The sequence below is a fragment of the Candoia aspera genome, chromosome 1 (assembly GCF_035149785.1).
Source record: "Candoia aspera isolate rCanAsp1 chromosome 1, rCanAsp1.hap2, whole genome shotgun sequence".
Lineage (NCBI taxonomy): Eukaryota > Metazoa > Chordata > Lepidosauria > Squamata > Boidae > Candoia > Candoia aspera.
The window spans coordinates 296257455-296283072 of record NC_086153.1 but is presented as its reverse complement, the minus strand read 5'-3'; the positions used below and the strand labels follow the sequence as shown (position 1 = coordinate 296283072).

General features: G+C 42.9%; 1 protein-coding gene across 1 annotated transcript; it reads left to right on the top strand.

Annotated features, from left to right (window-relative positions):
• Window positions 1-846: 846 nt before the first annotated feature.
• On the top strand, window positions 847-25375 carry TGFB3 (transforming growth factor beta 3). The gene is made up of 7 exons (XM_063290127.1): window positions 847-1231; window positions 6855-7018; window positions 12667-12796; window positions 14312-14419; window positions 15443-15614; window positions 18778-18931; window positions 22364-25375. Exons 1-7 carry the CDS (start codon window positions 886-888, stop codon window positions 22520-22522), a joined length of 1233 nt encoding a protein of 410 aa, XP_063146197.1. The 5' UTR covers window positions 847-885; the 3' UTR covers window positions 22523-25375.
• The last annotated feature ends 243 nt before the right edge of the window (window positions 25376-25618 follow it).

The window sequence follows — 25618 nt, the reverse complement described above, 5'->3', positions numbered from 1 at the left end:
CGCTGGACGCGAAGGCTGGGCTTGGAGAGAGCCCTCATTTGCTCCCCCTGTCCCCGGCCCGGTCTCAAAGACGTCATGAGAGGGAGGTATAAAATTTCAAGCGAGAGAAACAGGAGCAGGCAGTGCGCCTTGCGAGAAAACGCAGAGGAGGCGACGGCGAAGGGGTCTGAGGGGAGCTCGGCGGCGGTCGCGAGCAGAGCGTCAGCGTCTCGGGAGAAGGAAAGAGACGGCTTCTACCAGAAACTGGGCAGCCGGGCGACGGGGGAAGGCGGACGAGCTCCGAAAGCCGGCGAGGGGCAGCGCCAGCAGTTTTGCCCGCCCGCGCCAAACGCCCCCGCCCCGCGCGCGGCGGCGGCGGCGGCTGAGGCAATTCAGGCGCAGCTCTTGAGGCGACCCTGTCTGGGCGCTGTTCCCACCGGCATGGCGAGCGACGAAGAGGCATGAATGGGGCGCACAGGCAGCCACAAGTGTGCTCTCGGGCCCGCTTGACACGTGCGCTCCCGGCGGAGTCTCCCAGGCGCTTGCCGCCTCCGAAGCTGCCCAGCAGCGTAGCGGGATCCGGAGCCCGGGCGAGGCGGTGAAGCCGGCAGCGCGCCCCTCCCCCCGGCCCGATTTGCCCCCTGCGCGCACGCCTTCGGACTCATGGAGAGGAACCCCGGCGGGGCGGGGCGCCGATCCGCTTCCTCCTCTGCTTCGAGAGCGGCCAGCGATTCTTCCTAGGCTAGAAGTCCAACCCGCTCCCGAGGCCGGCGGGGAGATCCTTCATGCCCCTTCTCGCCAAGTGCCAAGCTGCAGGATCTGCCCGGTCGCCCGCACCTTTCTGCGTGCGTGCTTTCCTGCGGAGGTACCCCGCTGCTCTTTCCCCACCCAGCACCACGCCTGAAGATGCACTTGCGCAGGACTTTGCTGCTCCTCTCCCTCCTGAGCTTGGCCACCGTCAGCCTGTCGCTCTCCTCCTGCACGACGCTGGACCTGGAGCACATCAAGAAGAAGAGGGTAGAGGCCATCCGGGGCCAAATCTTGAGCAAGTTGCGCCTGACCAGCCCTCCAGAGAGTGTGGGGCGAAGCCACGTGCCCTATCAAGTCCTGGCTCTATATAACAGCACCCGGGAGCTCCTGGAGGAGATGGAAGAGGAGAAGGAGGACAGCTGCTCCCAGGACAACTCCGAGTCCGAGTACTACGCCAAGGAAATCCACAAGTTTGACATGATCCAGGGCTTTCCGGAGCACAGTAAGTCCTTGTTCCTTCTGGGTCCCCGGAGGGCCATTTAAAGAGCGGGAAGAGGTGAGAGAGGTTGCCTACCGAGCCTTACGCTTCAGGGAGAAAAAGGCAGCAGCCTGAAAGGGCGACGGCGATATCTTGGGGAAGGGGAGGGGAAGACGAAGTCTAGAGGTTCAAGAGTGGGAAAGACTGGATGACAACATCTGGGCTCTCTTTTTTCTTTTGCTGTACAGTCCGGGAAAGTAAAAAAGGGAGGCAGAGTAGCCTTAGACTGACTGAGTCCCTGCATAAGCTCAGATCTGAATCCTGTCGCTTAGTTGTCTGTAAATTCCTGGTCGCAGAAATAAAGAGCATTTCTCTGCTGGGTCTCTTGAAAGATGTATTCTGACAACAGAAGGGTTTTTTTTTTCTCTTTAGGATGCAGAATCCTGTCTGGCCAAGAGGTTGGCAACAACCGTTCATTGCGGCGTTGACTGCACTGTGCATGTATTTGTTGTGAGTGCCTGCCAAGGCACTGATGTTTAGGCAAATGGATGCAGTGTATTTGTATGCATATTGCCTGGACATACTTTAGTTGCACAACTGATCTTTGCAAAGATTCGTGTGTATATGTGTAGATATATGTATATAGATATGTGTATATGTATATATCCATGTCTGTGTATCTCAGCAAATACAATACATATGTAGATGTGTTTCCTACATAGTGTATGTCTTGGATGTGGAGAGAACATTTTGAATAGGAGAATAAAATGCATCTGACTTTAGAAGTGGCATACAAATTTAACTCACGTCTGAAAGCTGTGGGCCAAACAGACTTGCACGTAGATTTGTTCATGCCAATCTGTGATCTGATCTCTTAGCAAGCACATTTTAGGTTTAGGTGTGATAATATGCTCAGTTGGGTTTTCTAATAATGGAAGAGTCAGGGAAGGAGGCTATGAGTCTCTGGCCATAGCAACTTTTTCCTTTGCTGCCATTAGGTGTCCTCGTGGGCTCTTGAATTAACAGCAGAGCTGAGTGGGAGGTGAGATGGAGGACGTGGCCAAGTATCCTTGAGGGAGGGGTAGAAGAAGCAACAAGAGAAGAGAATGGCAGGAATATCTTTCAGGCAGTTGGTGATGAGTGTAGAGGGGCTGAAAATGGGATGAGTGAGGAGGACCAGAGCTTAAATAATTCAGGCTTCAATCACTGCACTCTTTCTTGAAAGTAAGTTTTACTAAGGAAAGTAGGGCTGGCTTCTGAGCAAACATAGATAGCCTCTTGGAAGCCTGCACCTAACCTCTCTGAATCCAAGAGTTACAAATGTCATGTTCTTGATATTATTCAGCCTCCTCCCCACAGGTAGAAGATCTTTAGCACTGGTAAGAAGCGAGCCAGGGCTCAGCCAGCTTTCAGTGTCTTGGAATAACATCATCCCCAAATCCAGCCAGTGTGAGAGGAACCAAGGATATCTACAAAGCTAAAGTAGGAGGCAGGGGGGAAGGGAGCAACAAAGAACATGAGTGGGTGGGAGCGATGCACTTCAGGACAGAGAGAGCAAAAAGTGTTTTGATGCTTTGAAGCCAAAATTATTTTTGAAGGACTGAGATATATTAATATGTTCCATATGTGACTAGCAATCACTGCAGATGCCGGGCAAGCTTTCTCCTACAGAGAATACATAATGTATATTCAGCCACAACTGGCATGGTGGATTTGGATTCTGCTTTGCATGCAATGAAGTAAGTCATGGGATGATCAGTAGTCAATATGACCATTCAGCCTGCACTCAGGAGCAGATTTGGAATTGTAAGGAAAACATTTGGTAAGGCTTTGGCAGTTTTGGTCATTCAGCCACCTAAACCTTTTGCCAGTTCTGCATGCAGAAAGCTCCTCCTTATCCCCAGCTCCCCATTGTGGTTGTATGTCCTGATTGACACGATAGTTTTGCAGCCAGGTTGTTGTTGGAAAACAAAAAGGTGCTGGTGCCTTTCCATGCAGAACATTGGCTTTCTTTCCGTTGGGGGCAATCTCAGCTCTGACAGCACAGTCCTTAACTTGGCAACAGAGGTCTGAGTTAGAAACCATTAGACTATGTATGAGCAGCTACACTACATAAGTGGCTTTTCATGTGAGAGACATCCACAGAGCTTAGTTTTTTACATTTTCAACATTATACTGTTTCCCCTCCAAAGAAATTTGTAAGTTGAAAAAATGCAGATATGAATCAGAGTCAAAAGAACAGAAGTGGCACAGTAGCGTCTTTATAATGTTGAGGGGATTATGAAAATGATACACATTAGAACAGATACATTACAGCAAATCAGAGGAAAAGAAGATTCTGAGTGGGCTTTGTGAAAGTCAAAAAACCCAAAGATACAGATGTTGTACATCTGTGCCTCCTCTTGCTATGAAACAGTAGAAATATGGAGTCAGAGAAGTTGAACAAACAATAAATGCCCTGAAGCTATATGAGATGTAAAATAATATTGCTGGGTTTCAGCATTTCACTGTGGTAGGAAAATAGCCAAAGAGGAGTTAATAAGGTATTGCAGTACCTAGGCTGTTGCATACAAATATGATTGCCTCATTTTTCCTGAGTGGTGAGAAGTTTCAGAGGTTCAGTTCTTATCCAGTGTAAATTCATTTTAAGACGGTCACAGGAGGCTTATGGAATTATGCCATATTTGAGTTTAGTTACAAATATACAAGTTGTGCAGAGGTTAAAAAACCCATCTTTTAAATATCCCTCAAATTAATTCCACTCCTTCATATTCAGTTCTCTAAGAGAAGTAACCAGTAGTACAGGATGCTTCTATAACATACTCAGTTCAGCCCACTTACTGTGTCGCCTTCAAAAAAACCACTACAGTCTCAAAACTTGCTTCTATTGTTCCTTTGCTGACTTAGATTACATCAGCCTTAGCTGAGAGAGGGCCCCACTGCCCTGTTTGGAAGGTTTGAGGAAGATCCAGTTATTGAAAGCAATCAGTCAACAAACCATTTAACAGAAGATATACCTTGAAACTTTGTCACCACCTTTTGAATTCTGCCCCATTCACATCTCTTCATGTAGCAGTATTTTGAGGCAAATTTCCCTGAACAAGTACCATTGAAGGATAAAAAATACCTTAGACAACATGGTTATATTAAATGGGATCATGGGAGTTAATAGTTCAATAAAGTTGGAACTTTACTAACTTACTCAATTCTTTTCCTGATCCATATAGAAACTATCTGAACAAATTGTGCAGCAGCCTAAGAATGTCTTTATGCAGAAGATAAATGAAAACACTGGGAGGGGCTGCTTGAAATGTTATTTAGGAAATGGCATATTTTGCCTATATGCTCTATTTCTGTCTGTTCACCTTCCTATAAATCAGCAAGGAATTTGGTGGAAACTTGCAATGCTCTGCATAAGAGGCAGAGAAACAATTAATGGATATAACATATACCACACTTTCACAAGCTTTCCAGTATCACAACCAGGAAAAACGTAATCCATGGATTCCTATTTATTCCAAGCTGCAAGAAATGATGAGGTGACAATGCAAATGTCTCCATATTTTAATTTGACTAAACTGCCCCATAAAATGATCCATGTCAACAGCAACGATTGTCAGAAGCACATCTTAAGGGACAGAGAAAGAGACAGCAGTCAACGTTGTTAATGGTTTAGCTTTAGTCACAGAACAGTAATGAGCTACATTTTGTTGGTGGGAAGAGGGGACTATGGATGTTCTTAGAAAACCAAAGTGGTGGGTGTCTGCAGCCCTGTTGGGCAATAGAGGTATCCTGGATGCGGCTAAGGGAATGTCAGGGAACAACCCCAACAATCTGTCTTCTGCTTAAGAGGGGATTTGTGGTTGGCCCTATCAACTCGGGCAGTTGTGTTATGAATACCTATTTTGTGAGAGTGACTACAACATACTCCTAAAATCCCAGATATGGACGAGCCCCAGAGAGTTCTCTATTCTGTACTAGGAAAAAGGATATTTGATCTGAAGGATGTCCTGGAAAGAAATTTAGCCAAAGAGGTGTGTGAGCTTATTCAGGACTGAAAGTCAGGGTACTCAGGCAGGGAGAGAAACTGCAGGCCAAGTTAAAGGCAGGAAGAGCAGAGGTTTGCTGACATTAGCCCAGAGTCAACCAGGTAGGTACTTGCTAACAGTGAGAAGTTGAACTATGGGCTCTCTGGGAGAAAGTGTTGTTTTGACTTGTCTCCTGGGACCAAACAATTTGCATTCCAAGAGATGCCATTGAGGTTAGATCATGATGAGAAAAGTAAGAGTGCAATTTAACCCTGGTGAAAGCAGAGGCCTGCTTTGCTGAAATCTGTGCCATTTCTTCCCCTTGCCTGAATGATGGATTTGGTCCCATGTCTTCAAAAGTGGCCAGTATTCAACTTTCCCCTGGCTTTGTCTCTCTGCCAGGTGGTGATTCAGAACATAGAGCCAAACCCACTCTCCTCCCCCCCGCCACCCAAGGAAGTGGGGCGAGTCTTATTCCATTGAGGTTTCAGTGCTGATACAGACAATTCCGAACGGCACACACAGGAAATAGTCCTGGCTCTGAAGTGTTCACCAGATAGCTGAGAGTATTTGTCTTGTTCCAGGACTTTAGTCCTGCAGAGGAAACAAGATAGCAGGAGGAGAGCTTTTGCTCTGATAGAAAAGCAGACAGTCCCACATCCTGGTTCCAAATGATGACAGGAGAAGAAGTGGACCTTTATGCATGCACGGACCCTGCCTCCCCAACATTTCATCTCTAGGACAGGAGTGTGCATGGCAAAAAAAAAGATCCAATGGCTGCTGTCCACATGACGCCATGTGGCAGGCTTCCCAGAGCACTACATCTTCGTTTCTTGTCAAAAGCAGCAGAGAGCACTACATCTTTGGGGCTTGGGGGAGCAGCCTGTGTGTGGGCGAGGAGTCGAGGAGTTAAAGACCCCACCTAGCCCTCTCCTGGTGGTCTGCTTTTTGGGCTTAAGGTGTGAAGCCAACTTCTGGAAAAAAACCAAAGCCTCCAAAGAGGAGACAGAAGGAGAAAAGGAAGCACAGCAGCTTGGACGAGTAAGGAAGCACTTGGGGCTGAAAAAGATTACCTTTACCCATTTCAATCTGAGTTTGACCTACGACTTGGCAGTCAATCCATTGTTGTGGTCTTGATGAATTATTTCTATTGGGAGTTGATTTTTTTGGATTTCTCTGTAGCTTTCGATAACAGATCAGGAGGGGGCATCCTAGGGCCCTCAGAATCTCCTCTGGTTATAACACTAGATTTGAGTTTCCTGCCATTTTGAGGTAAGGAACACACAAGAATTGCAGTAGAGACCAAAATATGTGCGATGTAGGTTATTTATTTTTCTTAAAGTGTTAACACATCTATTCTAAGGCTATTTGGGGGAAAAAGGAAAAATCACACTGCCAAATACTGCCACTTGTCATTTGTTGTCCAAAGGCTTCCTCGAGATTGCACGAACAAAATTTGAAGTCCACACATCTTAAAGTTGACAAGGTTGAGAAAAGCTGGATTATGGTCTCCCTAACCCTAACCCTCCCTAACCCCAAACCCTAACCATCCTCAATGCCTCAATATTTATGTGCCATTCCAGCCCATTTGTTAACATACTTTGGTCATTTTCTCTTAGATGAGCTGCCACTGTGCCCCAAAGGAGTAACTTCCAACATGTTCCGCTTCAATGTGTCTTCAGCAGAGACAAACAGCACCAACCTCTTCCGGGCAGAGTTTCGGGTCCTGCGCTTGCCGAATCTTAGCTCCAAGCGTTCTGAGCAGCGAATTGAACTCTTTCAAGTAAGCATGCTTCCTAGCAGGGCCTCCCAGGCACTTAGAGGGAGGATCTGCTATTTGCAGTGAACATCTCTGCTTTCTTTCCAGTCCCCCTCCCCTCCCCTCCCCAGACCATTAATGCTAACTGGTCCCTGGTGCCTGATCCATTATGGAATAGCTTTGTTTCCCAGAACAGATTTTTCCTATGGAAGGCAGGGGTGTGGTAAAGGGAGGAGGAGTAAGGCTATGGTTGTCTTAGCATTAGGACATTCATCCCCATCATTTTATAGACAAGCCACGGTGTGTGCTTTGACTCCTATGCCAAGTAAATCAATAACCAACCCACCTATTACCCAGCAGGTGAAAATCTAGTAAGTGACTCTTCTTGTTCTTTGCTTGTTCTTCGTTACTGAAAGGTGCATCTTCTCATCCTCCTACATTCATCTTGAGGATGTCTGGCTAACCATTTTGAAGGATCCTACACCTAATACAGCCTTCCTCTCTACCATAGCCCGTAGCCAAAACCAGCTGATTTCAGGTTTTTCTGAACTGAAACTGAATGGGGGTTTTCCACCTTCCCCTGGCAGAAGCCAGGATATTCGCACTGTGCTTAGTACTTTGGCTGCTACTAAGTCAATGATGCACAGCGATGGGATCTGTCCAGCTCCTATTGCCCACTTTTGGCTGCTGTTGGCATGCCCCCTCCCCTTGTTCTCCACTGCATGATGTGTGAGCCAGCTGGCATGGCTGCCAACATACTGGCAGGGATTCCTCACAATTCAGCTGACATGCTCCTGCCAGGAGAAGGTGGAAAAGTCCCAACTCCCTGCACCACTACCCCACCTTGCTGGTAGCAGCCAACATTATCATCATGTGCAAACAGCTAGCATGGATGCCAATGCACCACATGGGGTATCTCGGGGATAAACCTACGGCATGTTGACTGGTAACTCATTGGCTATGTGAGAGAATTCTCCCATTCCAGGCAATGGCCCCTTGCAGGTCTTTGTGTAGAATATCTGGAAGGCAAGTATATTATTGTGGGGAGGCAGGTCACATGGGGTAGGGGCTCCTGGTAAATCAGGAGAGCACTTTCTTCTCTTCTGGAAATCTCCCTCCCCCCAGGATCAGGTTCTAACAGATGGCTAACTGTCTGTCACAACTTTTGCCTTCCCCGCCCCACATGAGGAAGAGCAACCGATGCAAATTTTATCCACTGTTTGGGAAATCCACAAATTGCTGCTCCTTAACTTATCCCACAGTAAATGGCTCTGACAGCCACAATCTTAACTGATGCGGACTCTAGCTTGGCTATTTGGACAGAGCGTGTTTGTGCTGGTGTGCTTTGTGCTGGAGGACAGCATGTTCAATTGACTATCAGGATGTGCCCAAAGACAGATACCTCACTCTTCCTAACCTTCACAGCACAGGCTATGTTGCCTTTAATAGACATTCCGTAGGCAGTCTATAACACTCTGTGCTTTTCTTGAATATTCCAAGGGCTTAACATACATTTATCTCAGTCACAGTTTAAGGTACAGTTATAGCAAATATGGGGGCAGGTGGGATAAAGCTGAGGAACCCTAGACTGAAAAAACTGTGAAGCATTAGTATAGGCTCAGGGAAGGTTTAACAGGAACCTAAATGCTGGTAACCTGAAATAGTTTTATTTTCCTTTTATTGTAATGTTATAGATCTTGATGCATTGTATCATTTCAATGCAGATTTCAGTACTGTAACGTTTATGTAATATGATTAAAATTATTAACTTTCTATTATTTAAAAAGTTTAAAGTATTGAAAATAAAAAGAAAAAAGTAAAAATTCTATCAGTATTACTTGCCATTTAGGATGTCAGTGTTACAAGCATTACATTATTTAACTTTTCATCCAAAGTTGAGCACTGTATAAGATTAAAAAAGAACCACTGCAATTCACATCAAAGTACTGGTTATATGATAATAGTTTCAGTCTTGAACTAATTACTTAATATTAAGATCTCCATTGTATTGTTACTTAATGTATGTGTATGTATGTATATACTGGTGCTCCTCAGGTTATGACCACTCGTTCAGCAACTATTCAAACTTGCAACGGCGCTGACCAAGGGGAACTTACAACAGGTCCTTGGAGTTCTGGCTGTCGCAGTAAGCCGCGGTCACATGATTGCGATTTCTGATGTTCCCTGCTGGCTTCCCACAAGCAAAGTCAACGGGGAAGCCGGCAGGAAGTTGGAAATCATGGTCACATAAGGTCCTCGCTTAACGACCCACATGATCCTCGCTTAAGGGCAGCAACTGGGATATATATGTTGATAAAAGATAGATAAAGCAAATTTAACAAAAATTAAAATACCTAAAAGTTAAAATACCTAAAAAGTAGAAAAATAATTGGATTGGATATTAAAAATATTTATTTTATGGCATTTTAAAAAGTGCTTAGAAATTGTCCATCTGGCACTGCTGCCCATGGCAAAAATGCTGGAAGGAGAAACTTATTAATTTCTTACCAGGGAACTCCACCGGGGTGGGGCAGGGGGTATAACCAAGATGGAAGTGTGCAATACACATAAAAAAGAGGTGGGGCTTCAATTGTGGCCACTATCTTGACTTTCTTTACTCTGCTTCTTTCTGAGCTACTGGCTAGAATACTGCCATTTTCCTTTATTATCACATAAGTGAGTAAGTTATTCTCTGGAGTGAAATAAAAAACTAACATTTAAGGGAGATGGCTCCATCGTTTTGCAGGGCCAAGCCAAGGATGTGATCTAACTAATCTGGTCTAGTTTGTGCAAAGCAGTTGGTTCTTTTTCTCCCAAGATCTGGAGAGCTGTGTCTTTCCTCATTTTGCACAAATGGCTCTAGAACTTTGCACTGCTGGTCTGAGAACAGGGGATTTGCTCTTGGGCATTGTACCTTCAGACCAAACCAAGGGGGCAGCAGTGAGTCTTCTGTGGGAAGGGACCTATAGGCAGATCACTCTGTGAACAAGAGACATGTAGAGCAGGAGGGGGGTAAAAGAAGCAGGCCAGCAGGGATGGTTACTGGGTGAAGAAGCCTCCTTTCACTGCATCGTCAAGCACCACTCCCTCTTTCCCTTGCAAATGGAAGATGGACTCAGTGCCAGCCTGCTAAGCCAATTGCTTCCCCTGCAGCCATCCCAGGAACATGGTGGGCAGGGGGCAGACAGGGCATAGGTCAACAATGGTGCAGCAGGGAACCCTCGAGCCATGCCCTGTCTCTCACCTGATCATGTTGCTGATTGTTCCCTAGTTGGATAACACCCCTGGCCTAGGTCTTTCTGTGATTATAATCTAGCAGCAAAGAATGAATACTTTGCATAAAGGCACTCAGAAAGTTCTCCATTTGAATCAAGGAATTCCACTTCATAATTCAGCATAGCATAATGCAATGCTTATGCCTATTTGATTGATTGATCAATTATGTGCAATCAAGTCAGTGTCGACTCTTAGCAGCCATTTACATAGATTTTTCTCCATGATGATCTGTCCCTACCCTGGTCCTTCAGGTCTTCCAGTGATGCAGTCATCGCCACTGTAACTGAGTCCATCTACCTTGCTTCTGATCATCCTCTTCTGAGTCCCTCCACCTTTCCCAGCATTAAAGCCTTCTCCAGAGAGCTGGGTCTTCGCATAATGTGTCTGAAGTCGGATAATTTAAGTCTGGTCATTTGTGTCTCAGTGAAAACTCTGGGTTGATTTGTTTGATGATCCATTGGTTTGTTTTCTTGGCTGCCCATGGTATTCTCAGGAGTCTTCTCCAACACCAAAAGCATCAATATTCTTCCTATCCTGCTTCTTCAAAGTCCAACTTTCTCTTCAACAGAGTATCACAGGGAATACCACTGCTTGCATGATTCTGATCCTTGTACGTATAGAAACATCACCACATTTGAATATCTTTTCCAAGGCCTTCATGGCTGCTCTACCAAGTGCTAGTCTGTGGAGTATTTCTTGACTGCTTGTTCTTTTACTTTTGATGTTTGATCCACCACTTCTATATCTTCATTGTTAAATATGCTTTTTCACCTAGGAGAAAACCCTACTGAATGACGGTCCCCCCAGAGATTTGTGTGGCTCCCTCCCTTATGTCATTTAGGAAATTCTGAAGACCTGGTTGTTTCCCAAGGTCTTGGGGACAGGATGATCGGGGAGCCCCCTTTTTGGCTTTGGTTTGGTTTGGTTTTTGTACTTTGCTCTTCTGTTCTGTTGTATTTTCTTTTCATAAATTGATTTTTAGTTTTAAGTCTTCTGGAGCCATTTAGGATTTGGGCTGTCCTCTAAATAAACAAATAAACATAAACAAATAAACATACTTCTAAGTAGATAAGTGAAAGATCACACTATTAGTCATTTACATTATCCTAGTTCTCCAGTGTTGTAATCTGGACTGAGAAGTGAGAAAATATCAAATGGGTGTGTTGTATCAGAAATAGTTTGAGTACCATGCTTATTCAAAGCACCTTTATTAAACAGAATGAAAGGTAAGTATTTGAAAGCTAGATGCCCTACTAATAATTTTGGAAAGTATTAACCCTTTGAACCATAGATTTCATCTATTGTCCCTTTCAGTACGTTGCCAGCTGCTTACACAGAGCTGCTTCCAGGAAGATGAAAAGCAACTTAGGTCCCCAGGCTAGTGTTGCTCCAAGAATTCATACTAATGGTAGCATATGAGAAGCTAAGCCCTTCATGTGGAGACATAACTAGCTCTCACAACCAGGAGAATAAGTGAAGCCAATTTAGTGGCCTGCTAGAACCACTGAAATGGAGTAGAGCTTATAACACAGCTGAGAAGCTGGCACAGAAAAAGAAAAGATAGCTTCAATGAGCATGTCAGATAGCTTTAGATAGCTTCAATGAGCATGTTATTGATCTTACACATTCAGCCATCCAAAGCATAAAGAATCACACACTTAGACAGATTAGGTTAAGATAAGTAAAAAAGAGTTTTACTGACTTTACTGTTGCTTCTGTTACATCCATCTTGGTGGAAAAGATGAAGTTCCTTTGTTCTTCTTTTCTTTCTAAATACTTAGTTTGTCCTAAACTCTCAGCTCTACAGCTGCCAAGAGCTGCATGGAAGAAAGGGGCAGAATTCTTCATCAAGGCCTGAGCACATGGCCCTGATGAGAAGAGCAGCATCCATGCTGCCTGCTTGATCAGTGGAAGAAGGAAGAGAGAATGAGGAAGTGGGAGTGGCAACAAACAGCTTCCTCAGAGTTGCATTGTGGGACAACTCAATTTACATGCTAATTCACATGCTAATGAGGCATGCTGGATTTGCCAGGACTTCCAACAATAAGGACATGGGGTGCTTTCAAACAGTTTTCTAGTGAAACCATGGGCCCAATTATTATGCAGCTCAGCCTCAGCCTATAACTTAATCCCCTTGTGTTTTATCATCCCTTGTGTCAGTCTTTATGTGCATGCTTTCCTGTCATACTCAGTTCTTCCTTTGGGAAGTATGGCTAGAATTTGCTTAGATGTGCCTATAAATCACATTATTAGACATTTTACATATGATCACTGTTGTACCCCGGAAACCAGAAGCAAAAACAGGTGTTTTTACAGGAAGAGTTGGCCTTATCAAAAGAAATCCAGTAACTGTCCTTTGTGAACTAAACAATGCCTTGTATTATCTTCTTCTGTAGATCCTGAAACCTGATGAGCATATCGCAAAGCAGCGGTACCTCAGTGGCCGGAATGTACTGACACGGGGCTCCCCTGAATGGCTGTCCTTTGATGTCACAGAGACTGTCCGTGAATGGCTTTTGCATAGAGGTGAGTGGCACATGAAGTCACCTTCCTCTCTGTTAGCAAGGTGTATGTGCCTGCTCAGACAGAGACATATAGGCTACCAGCCTTTCCCCACTTGGCAGGTGCCATAGGTATTGGACTGTAATTTCTATCATGGCCAATTAGAATTAAGTCCAACACACAGGGAAATTCCAGATTGGAGAAGTCAGGTGTGAAATGATTCCAGTATTGTTTTTATATATACATTTTTTCTTATATAATTAGTAATGAGAAGCACAGCATACCATGATTTACAAATTGGTTTCTTGGTTGCTGAGGTTCACAGGTACACTAGCATCTGGGTGTCAGCCAAAGTTGAGATATAGGCAGGTGATTTTAGCACAGTAGTGATCATGTGCCTGAACTGTTGGTATGGCCAAGTTCAGGAGATCTTTTCCCATAACTTGCTGTGGTACTAATGCTGAGCGCTACAAAGGACAAGGTCCTGCCCTGGAACCTTATAGTTTAGGCAGCAGAGATCAGCACTCAACAGAGAATAATAGAACAAAACGCACGCTGTGGGATTCAGCAGCTGCAGCTAGCTGGGAAGACTAGACAGGTGCTAAAGGCTGCTTCAGGCCTGAGCCTCAGACTATGCTTTCGGCCACAGCCAGCAGTCTCCGCTTGTGCAGGATGTTTGTTACTCTCATGTTTCCTACCTCCATCAGCCCTGCCAAGAATGTTCAAATTCCATGACAATTAAATACCAACAAATATTATATGTAAACTTGGAACTTTTATTTCCCATGCAAGTCCTAATTGTAGTACTGAAGGTCTTTTCTTGCTGGATTTTGAGTTCAGTGGTTTAGACCTCCAACAGGTACATTACTTAGTCATGTCATTTATAGAATGTGGTTGGGAAAAGATAATTGCGTAAAAATACAACAGCCAGCCCTCTTTCTATTTATTTAGAAGGAACTGAGTTAAGTGGTATTGCTCCATCCAAACAAAGTTTGGGAATCTTGTAATGGGGTGTCATTGATTTCTAGACTTTTTATCCACATCATTCAGGCAAATCCTACTTTAACAAGAAGCCCTACATAAAGTAATGTATCTCTCTGAGGAACTCAAAACTATCTTATACCTAAGGTTCAAACTACATAAGGCAAAAACCATTAAGATTCCTGTCAAAAGTTGATAGGTCAGTCCAGCCTACCCACAGGTCATTCCTCCCCCCCTCCATATTATCAACAGCATATTATACACAACTTGCTTTTGTTGGGGGTTGCAGTAATTTCAGTTTAGCAATCTAGAGCAGGACAGAAAACTCAATACGGATCTGCTATTTGTCAGAATCCAGTATTGTTTGCACATATACTGTATGACAAGCTCTTCCTTGTCACCTACTTCCACAGTCATGAGTGAACATCAGTTTCAGGGTCTCCATTCCTAATAGATTCAATTGATGGAAGAAAAGAAATGGAAATTGCTGAATCATTATTTTGCTTTCAGGAATATTGGTTTGTAAGGTTTTTTTTTTAATTCTTCATTTTCCAACAGAATCTAATCTGGGACTGGAAATTAGTGTCCATTGCCCATGCAACACCTTTCAGTCCAATGGTGACATTCTGGAGAATCTGCATGAAGTGCTGGAAATCAAATTCAAAGGTGACAGAAATGAAACTGGAGGGGAAAGTAAAATAACTCACCTAAATCTGAAGATTGTTATGGCACTCCTGCCCTAATTGTATTACATTACATGATAACATGTGTGCTTCTATATGAGCAATTGCTGGATATAGATGATAGATAGATGATAGATAGATAGATAGATAGATAGATAGATAGATAGATAGATAGATAGATAGATAGATGATAGATGATAGATAGATAGATGATAGATAGATAGATAGATAGATAGATAGATAGATAGATAGATAGATAGATAGATAGATGATAGATAGATTGATTTACAGTAGAAATGCAGTGGATAGATAATGAGTGTGGGCATTTGTACACTTACAGATTACCTTAATAGCAATCCCTTTTTCAGGAAACTCTAAGCTTTGTGCTTAGAATAGGCATCTCTTAACAGAATTCTCAGAGTTTTCACAAAGCTTTGGGGAAACCTGTGATGGTTAAACTGGCATAAAACTGCTAATTGTTATAGATATTACCTTCATTACTGAGGTATATATAAAAGTTCATAAATCTGTACACATCCAGCCTCTCAAAAACCCAGCTCTGCTTTGCTGTTGGAATATGTGGGCACAGAGATTAGGAATGGCTTGTGGTACCATAGGGAGCCAGCAGCTTGTAGACTCAGCAGTGACAAGTGCCAGGCTTTTGGCTTTGCACTGTGGACAGTACTATTCACAAACTTTGTATCTCAGGTATTTTTTCTAATGTTCAGTTCCAGTTATCAGATGTCATCCATCATTAAGTAATTCATCTCTTTTGGCCTGTTCAGGAACTGATTGCAATGTCAAGGAACAGACTAAAATTATCTTCATCATCAGTCTACAAATTATAAAACAAGTGACCTGCAGGATTTTCTGTCAGATTTATTCTGGTAAAGCCACAGTCCTTACAAATGATGCTTCTCAACACTTTTATGGATTCCAAGAGCTCCTATTGCAGTTCTAAAGTAACTATGGGATTTGACGCCTGCCTTTCCCCCAACCTTTGCAGGCATAGACATTGAAGATAGTCATGGCCGTGGGGACTTGGGGAGCCTGAAAAAGCAAAAAGATCTGCAAAACCCCCACTTGATCCTGATGATGCTGCCTCCACATCGTCTTGGGAGTTCAACTGTGAGAAGCCAGAGAAAGAAACGAGCACTGGACACCAATTACTGCTTTCGGTAAGCTAAGATTTCTGCACCTACCTTCCTCTGGAAATTAACCATCTCTCTGGCAAAAAATGCTCTGGAAACCAAAGTTGGGGAGGCTTTGGATAGATTTGGAATTGATAGTTAAGTGCAACTGATTAACCACACTGGTGAGTTGACCATTAGTGCTGGCTCTGAGATTTGTCATTCTTGCTTCCAAAATATAAATCTTGGCAATTTATTAATCTTCACTTTAAATATGAGATGAGTAACTGAAAACTATTCTCTGGCTGAGAGAAGGAAAAATCAAGTTTTTGAGTCAAGTCATTGCCCAAGTTTTTGAGAAAATTCAAGTTTTTGAGTCAAGTCATTGCCCAAGAAAAAGAGAAGGCAAGTGTTCTCCTTCTTCTGCATGTTCGTTTGTTTGTCTTACATGACCACCCATCTTGTGGGCCATAACTTTGGGTGGCTCACAGCAATAGTAAAAAACAATTAAAACCAATATCTAAAAAAAACCCCACACCCAGTACATAAAACCCCCACAATCATTAGGCTCCAGGCTCACCCTGTCCCAATGCCTGGGGGGAAAGCCAGCTTTTTAAGGCCTCTTGGAAGGCCAGAAGGGTGTGGGCCTGCCAGCTAGCAGGGGGAGGGTGTTCCACTGGGTCATGGATTGGAGAAGGCATGCTTCCTGGTCCTGCTAGACAACAACATCTGGGAGAAAGGACCTGGAGAATGCCCACCCTATCCAGCCTGGTGCAACAGGTAGATATCTTCAGGGAGAGGCAGTCCTGCAGGTAACCTGGCCCCATGCCATACAGAGCTTTAGAGATGATAACCAGCACCTTGAATTGTACCTGGAAAGAAACTGGAAGCCACAACAGCTTGCACAACAGTGGTGTAATATGGGCAAAGTAAGTGGTGCCCAAAACTGCATGCACTACTGCATTCCGGAGCAATTGTAATTCCCAGATGTTCTTCAAGGGCAACCCCGTGTAGAGTGCACTGTAGTAATCCAGCTGGGAAGTGACCAAGGCATGAGTGACCATGAGCAAGGCCTCCCAGTCCAGGAATGAGTCCAATTGGTGCACAAGACTCCCCTACCCATGGCTGTCATCTGTTCCTCAAGCAGGAGTTGTGAGTCCAGGAGGCCCTCCCAAATTGTGCACCTGCTCTACCCGGGGTAGTGCTACCCTATCAAGAGTCAAATATGACATCTCTCCAGAGGAGGCAAAAACCCCAAGCTACTCCATCTTGCTACAGATATGAGCCAGGTGCCAACAGCACTTGGAAAATCATGTTTCTTCACAGCTCAAACTTGATACTTACTGTGTGGATTGCAACTATACTAATATACTAGGTGCAAGAAACCAGGAATTATGGAGACAGGGAGAGAGAAGAGAGAGAGATCCCTTTTAAATGATGCACTCCCAGTCATACCAGGAACAAAACAGGTTCAGATGGACTCACAATAAGCTGAACTTGTTTGTGTGTGTTCACACAATATGAGTTCTTTTATACAATTGGTGGGCGGCATTTAGCTTGATAGATGCAGGCCTGTTTTACTGAAGTCTCGAGACTGCTGTCAGAGCAGGTGTCCACAGCATGGAGTCAGAGAAACAGATGAGCTGTATGGATTAAAGGATTATCTACAGACTAAACTCTTTTCATCCTCTGCTTCTGCCCAAACTGTCCTTTCTGTCTCTCAGAATGTAATATGAAGAGGGATAATGCAAGTGGAGCTGAGAAACCGCTGTTTCTCATCAATTGTTCATAATTCCCTTCTTACTCTGCTCAGCAGCCTTTTGGGATCATGTATTTATTTACTCATCATAGCACCAGCTATAAAGGTATCACAGTGGGTTACAATAATACTGCCTTGGAAGATTTGCTATCTAGATAAGAGGAGTAATATGCCCCTGAATTTTCTGTGACTTGTGTAGGACAGCCCCAATGTTTGTTTTCTTTGCAAAACATACCTAATCATGATGACTTCTTTGAAAGATTTATAGTAGTTTCCTGTATTCTTTTTCCTGTTTAAAAGGAACAGCCCTCTCTTTTCAGGCTGGTTTTCATCCTCTTCTTCATCTGTGCCATTAATGATATTTCACATTAACAAAAACTGGGGAGGAGGGCCTGATAGATTTGCTACTTTCTCCTTCTTGCAATTTTGCTCAATAAAACAAAAATCTGAAGCCTTAGCCAGGGACTGACACAACTTTTTTTCTGGATTATCTTCCTGTGCATAGTGGTACATTCCATAATGGTGGTTGCCAAGTTCTCTATTATCATTCATTCATTCATTCATTCATTCATTCATTCATTCATTCATTCATGATGATTGTCTAACTCAGTGCTACTGTGGATGTCTAACATCTCTTTAAAAGCAATAGACAAAAACCATCAAAACAAAAAAATAAAGAATACATAATGTCCACTCACATATCTGCACAATTACACCCTTTAAAAATAGGCTTACCTAATGTCCTTGCTCAGAGACTATGGGAAATGCAAGGTCTTCAGTGCTTTATGAAAGGCCAGAAGATCAGAGCCATCGAGATCTTGGAGAGTATGGTGTTCCACAGGGCAGGCACAGTGACAGAGAATGCAGGCCTCCTGGGTCCCATCAGATAATAGTTTAATAGAAGTGACCTAGAGCATGCTCACCCTATTGCATCTTGTGGCAGAAGCAATGGGATCTAGGTAGTCCCACAGATAACCCAGTCTTATGCCAAGAATGGCTTTATAGGTGATAACAAAACTTGATTTGCACTTGGCAGCTTACTGGGAGCCAATACAACTTATGGAGTGGTGGTATTACATGAGTGTACTGAGGTGGGCCCACAACTCATCCTGCTGCATTCTGGATCGGTTGCAGCTTCTGAGTGGTCTTCAAGGGCATCTCCATGAAGAGCGTATTTCAGTAATCTAGAAATGAGGTTACAAAGCATGAGTGATCATGAGCAGGGCCTTCTGATCCAGGGATGGTACAATTGGTGCACAAGATAGATTTGTGCAAAGGCCCTCCTGGCCACAGCTGCTGCCTGGTCTTTGAGCAGGGGCTGAGAATCCATGAGGACCTCCATATTACATACAAGTTCTGTCTGGGGGAATGCTGCCCCTGTGTTTATTTAATACATTATTGAATTTGAATAAGTGATTTAATTTATTTAATACCAACTCCCTTTTGTTCTAGGAATCTGGAGGAGAACTGCTGTGTACGTCGTCTCTACATCGATTTTCGTCAAGATCTGGGCTGGAAATGGGTGCATGAGCCCAAGGGGTACTTTGCTAACTTTTGCTCTGGGCCATGCCCTTACCTTCGCAGTGCAGATACCACACACAGCACGGTAATCTATGTTTTAATATGCACAAAGAGCTTACAGTTGAGGGCATCTTCTTTCTCTCCTTACCACACAAGGACAGTTACCATTTTATGGGCTTTTGTCATTTACTGAGGCTGCAGTCTTGCACCTAGTTTCTTAAGTTCTTATTAAACTTAGTAGAACTTGAGTAAACATGGGCAGAGGGACAGATAAGTTGTAGATACATTTCTTGGAACTCACCAGAAACCTCACCTTTTTAAAAAGAAACCTTTTAATTTTTTTTTAAGTTAAACAAGAAGCTTTAAGTTAAACATCCTGGAAAGCAAAACACTGGTCTCTAGCATAATCTTTAGTTACAAGAATGGTTCTGAATGCTACATAAGTACTATAGATCAGCCTTTTCTAGCCTTAACACCCTCAGGTTGTGTGGAGTACAGTACAACTCCCTGAACCATCAGCCATGTCTATGCTGGTTGAAGAATTATGGGAATTAAAGTCTAAGGTCAGGAAAGTACCTGTTTGAGGAAGGCTGCCATCAGCATTCTCAGAAAACAAAAATGGGGCACAAAGCGCTTTCTGCGGAAGCCTGCTTAAGTGCCCAGAAAGAAAAGCAAACAAAACTTGAAGTACTTCCTCTCTGCCACACCCTCTGTCTTCATCTTTGGGCGAATGTGTGTTTTGTGGCTGGCTACATCTACCGTGGCAGCTGTTTGTGAATAAGTAAGCCTTTCTCCCGTGGCAATCATTTTGCAAAACAACCCACAACGTTGTCGCAAAATTCTGAGCATGTCTCCACTCAACTCCCCAAACGAAAGCACTGGAACTTTCTCATTGCTCACAGAATGATTCCCCCTTTTTAATGACAAATGCTGGTAGGCATCAGCAAATGTCTTTAGCCAAGACACACTTAAAAATCCCTGGCTGCTGAAAGAGGCAGCCTTCTGCTCTGCCTGACTTTTCCTTACAGGAAATAAAACAGTTGCTTTGACAGGGGACCATTTTAGATTTGGAAAATGGCATGGAGAGTATAACATTTCCCCTCTCCAAACACTGTGGCCTCCCTCCCTCCAATTCCAATTCCACTTTCCCGGTATCTGGTTTTTACTTTTTTTCAAAAAAGGCAGTATGAAATCCTGGTTGTGGCTTTTCCAAGACTGTGTAAAGAAAGACATTATTCAAAATGGAATTAAGTTGTAGAAAAGGCTAGAATCCAGGAGTCTGAGAGTTCTCATCCCACCTTAGGCATGAAAGCCAGCTGGGTGACTTTGGGCAAGCCCTCTCTCTCAGCCCATGATGTCAGGCTTGGGCTACAAGCCGGTCAGTCAATTCCTATCGCAACCAATGGATCAACATTTGGTTGATCCGAAAAAAAGGTCCCTGCAGCTGCAGGAAAAACAATAGGAAGAAGAAGAAAGAATGAAGTTTGTGAAGGAAACAGTGTATAAAAAACCAAAATGCTTCGTGTTTTTAATTTGGCACACATAAAGGAATGGAGTGAAAAATGGCATCCCCTAACTCTCAGATCAGTCCTATTCAGGGGGCACTAATATGACACAGCCATTATCTGCTCTAGTTTAGTTGCAGATACACCTGATGATCCCCCTCCCCCTCCCCCTCCTCATGATCCACTCATCCATGGTTTGCTTTCTGCTGCTCTGATATATGGACCTAGTGTGATGACAATTGCATTGGAAGAACCTAGAGAAGGAACTCATTAATACGCTCACACCAATCATGCATTCTCTCTCTGGCTTTTTCCAACTGAAAGTACTTATGCTCCAACTTTGCTGAAAAGGAAATCAGGGAGAAATCACTTGCAGCCGTATCACTGAGCACATGTTGGTTAAACCATAACTGGTGATGGCCATGTTATGTAATTGCACTCATTATTTTGTCCAAGAGGTTAACTGCCCACAATAAAATACGGCATAAAAGGTAAGAAAACAATCTGCATATCTCTCGTCTCACCCTATAGGTCAAATTTTAGAATGGTGTGAAGTGGCTTACTATTAAGAAGCATTCTGCCCAGAATTTCTAATGAGTAGAAGTTAGACCTAGTGCTGGGTTCTATACCACCTTTGCTTTCTACCCATTTTCTGGGCCTTGGGCCAATGAAAATATTAGTTCTTTTCTGTAAAATAAATTTATTAAGGGTTAGCTGAAAAGGATCTCCCCCCCTCTGGCAACAATTATTGAAGTCGGTAGTTAAACCATTGTGGCCGTTAATGCCTGTTGTAAGTATTTATGTGGCAAAGTACTGTAACAGTTATTAGCTTTGGCTGTAGAAGAGAATTTCCATGATGGAAGACAACTACCCAGCCCAGGGAGGAAACACCCAATGAAGCATTTTGGCAGTTGTTCCATCAAGGTGTTACTTACATCACAATTACTGTGAATATAGAGGAATTGATTGAATATTTCTTAGCAGTGCAGGATTTTAAAAAGTAGCATCCATTTACCATTTGGCTGTGCATACTTAAAATCTGCCTGTTAGGAAAATTAATCCATGACTCAGTTTAGACATTATACTATGTCAGTTTCTTTAACCCCTCTGGCAAATAAGCTGCAATTGACAAAGTTCACACAAAATGATAAATCATAAAACATCTAATGCACTGTGGCTGGGTTCATACAGACACACTAAGAATCAAACATATTATGGCTCAGTATAATGTGAAAACTCAGTCTCTGTTGTTAAATGGGGCACTGTGCATCTAAGAAGGAGCCATGTTCTTTCTCTACATGGCAGTTCTGGTAGTTAATGGCAGTCTGTCCCAACCTAGAAAATTTGGAACTTCAAAAGTGTGCCTTAATTATCACCTTCTGTATACAATATTTTGTTTTAAAATAATGAGAGGAAAGGAATTGTTGGGATAATTTCATCGCCATGGAGAAGGCTGATGGAAAGTGTAGACTTTCAATATCTGGACAAGTTCCACACCCTGATCTTGGAAAGTGGACAAATACTGTAGTTTTCCTGGGTTCTCTTCTGATCTCCTCTGTAACAATGTGTACAATGGAGCAAAGCAAGTATCTCACTTGGACTTGTAGAGGACTGAAACAGTTGGGAGGTGAATGTTGATACTTGAGGAGGACTGGATTAAATCCAGTATGATTTGGAGATGCTGGCCAAAGTAAGTTGATTTTTTTCAGCTGTTTTTCTTGAAACTCTAACAGGACTGTGAGACGGTTACACCCAGTTTATTTATTTATTTTTAAGAGAAGAATATACTAGAGAACTACTTAAGCTAAGACAGGGGTTTAGGTGCTATAAGACTTACTCAGCTGCTCCAAATGAAAAACAATTTGATCAGTAAATTGTTCAATATATTGATCCAGTGGCTGAGGTGAGGTGGGGGCTCTAAATTTTGGATTTTTGAAATATATTTTCTGCCTAATATTAATCCTGGCTGGCCTTAACTAATATCTTCATATATTTCTTGGTTGTTTTTCCAGGTTCTTGGTTTATACAATACCCTGAATCCTGAAGCATCTGCTTCCCCCTGTTGTGTTCCCCAGGATCTGGATCCCCTGACCATCTTGTATTATGTTGGAAGGACCCCCAAAGTGGAACAGCTGTCTAACATGGTTGTGAAATCTTGCAAATGCAGTTGAAAAGGACCTTGTGCAATCTACAGCTGAGAAACTACAACCACCACACTGGTCCCAGAGTAAAAGTCAAACCAAAACCCATTACTGCCTTCCTGGCTATATCACCTTGTTCTCTGTGAGGGATTTTCTCCACGTATGGATATTTCAGGAGGTGGACACACATGCAAGCTAGATTTTTAGTGGACAAAGGCCACCAAATAAGGAATTCTGCCAAGGAGGAAATTGTGAGCAGAGCAGGAACATTCAGAGCGTAGAGGAAAATCAGACTTCTTTGCCCATCACTAATTGTTTCTTCGAGCTCAACCTTTCTTGCAGAAGGAGGATGGTTTCCTTTTAACGGAGTGTATTTTATTAGCAACCATACCACAATGGAAGTAATTATTCTGCAGACAGTGAGCAAATAGCTCAGTAAGAGGACCTTTCTCACAAATACAAATTCTTCTACATCTTCTCTTTCCTCCTGGAACACCTGCTGGAGGGCTTCTGGCACAGAGGTTGGCTTTGTTCCTGTACCCTAACTCTGTTCTTTCATAATCTTTAAAGAATCTTGAGGCTGTTGAGGTAGTTGAGATCTTCTAAAGAAATCTGCCCATCTTGCACAAGGATCTAGCCTAGGCCACACCTGCCAAAACTCTATACAAAATGTTAATCTCAATATTGTAAAAAAAAAAATTTTTTTTGGATATTAGAATTTTATGTTCAAGGAAGTTGTTTCCCCATGGAAAGGGAGATACCTCTACAGCTGTGGAAGAACCACAGAGGTCAATCTATAGCACTGAGAAGCACTTATTGCAGCAAGAAGCCACCCTTTTTTAAAACCATGTTTTTCAGTGACTAAGAGTAATGGAGGGAATGGTGAAGCTGCAGTGACCTTGCACAAGGCAATGGGACCAGATGGCTCACTCAGTTGTTATCTCCCCACCCTTAATTTGGTGGTGTTGGGTTAACTGTTTTTTTTTTCCTAATTTGTTTTAAAGATGTGTTAAACCTATGTGACTGAACTTGATGTACTTGTATTATTTTGAACTAGCCCCTCTTAAAAAAAAATGGAAAAATCACTCCATTGCTACTTGACCTTTATGATCCCAAGGGACTAACTTGTGGCTTGCCTGTGCCTGGTTTATAAATAGTTTTTCCATGTAGATTGACCAATCTAGATAATCTTGAGAGACATTCAGCAGGAAGGAGGACTGGTTTCAGTACTTATGAATAGATGTTAATGTAAGTATGACAGTGAAAGGGGCAGCTCTCTGTTCTGTGGCAGGGATGAATGTTTCCTAAGGTCCTAACAAATGGAGATCCCACCCTTTTAGAATAATAGTTGTTTCAGTTGCTTTATCAATGGCCTTTAGTTATTGGATTCAGCCATATCCAAAAGGCACCAACTTTGTCAACCTGACTGCTGACACTCTCTCCCTGTTGCTTATGTGTTAGTTTCACATATTTAGACATTGGGTGGATAATTTTAAAATCATTAATTACAAGGATAGTGGACAATCTGGATGAGGAAACAGGTATGGGGAAGTAAGGGACTTCATCTCTTTGCCCCATTGCTGTGGCCCTGTTCCAACTCTTTTCATAGAGCTTGGAAGGAGTCACCTCATGCAGGTCCGAACAATAACAAGGGAGTTTCAGCCCCCACTCCTCCCGTCTTTGGGTTCTAATCATATTGGAACTCTGCATCTTTACTTTAAAGGGGTTTTATTTAGATTGCTAATGAAAGAATACTGTTGGAAGACCTGAAGGGCCAAGTTAGAGACAAATGGCCATGGAGAAAATCTATCTATGTGGAACGCTAAAAGTCGACACCGACTTGATGGCACACAATCCATCAATCCATCAAAGAGTAACAGATATTCCTCAAGGTGAGGAGGAACGCAGTTTGCTTGTCAGCCACATGGAGATCCTTATGCAGGGAATCAGGAAACCCCCGTTTCAACACTTTTCTTTTGCTGCAACCCAGACAAGTGGGCTCTTGGAGTTTGCCAGTTCAGAATGTGATATTGAATTGCATATTGCTCTCCTTTATTTCCATTAAACCCTAGCTAGGCCTCTCTCTAGCAGAGTGTTTCTCAACCTTAGCAACTTTAAGATGTGTGGACTTCAATTCCCAGAAATCCCCAGGCAGCCACCCTGGCTGGGGATTTCTGGGAGTTGAAGTCCACACATCTTAAAAGTTGCTAAGGTTGAGAAACACTCCTCTAGCATAACCTTATTACTGTTCACTTTCTGTCCTGCTGTTCTAATTGCTAGTAAGATTTTTTATGAAACATGAAAAACTCCAGATCAGCAGCTGGGGTGGTGTCAATCTATCATACTTACCTTTTTGGCTGAGAGCCCATGGCAGGGAAACTCAGATTCAGATACGAGGGTACTTCCCACTCATTGCTTAGCTTTTAGCCTTTTTTCTCTTAAGATCTCCTTGATATATAACAATCAAGTTAGAAGTGGAGCAAGTAACTGTCCCAAGGACATACTTTACTATGTTTTAACTTTTGTGGACAAGAGACATCTCTTGAGTTCTGCAATGATCTATATAATTTTGAAGTGAAATATTTATAAATAAATCACAGCACATAAATGTAATCATTTGGAATCTTTTTCTGCTCTATGGTTGCTTCTGATGCTCCTTAAAAATGAATGCAGTTAGATGCATTTTTTCCTCAGCAAGATAGATTATTCTTTTGAAAATTGATCTAGATTTTGATTTCCAAATGCCATTACTGCATTTTCACTGCCTAGAATTATTTACATTTCCCTTTTTAAATGTTAGTCTCCTATGTAACACACATGCTAATACCAATTCTGCAGTCTTCAACAAGAGTTTTAGACTTAATCATAGAACCACCCTTTACAATAAAGAACCAAACATCTCGTTTTATACCTTTCACTATCACACTTCCTTTCTGCAACACAAAATGTCTCTGTTACAAAATATCTCTGAGACATGCGGTATATTAAGAATATTGATCAAAATTAAGAAAGAGGACAAACTGGAGAAAATTGCCAAAAGGCTGCAGAGATAGCTATACCCTACAGAGGATGCACTTTAGTTCCTTTAATGTGGCATCTTACTCAGTGCCCTCTGAGGTAATGCAA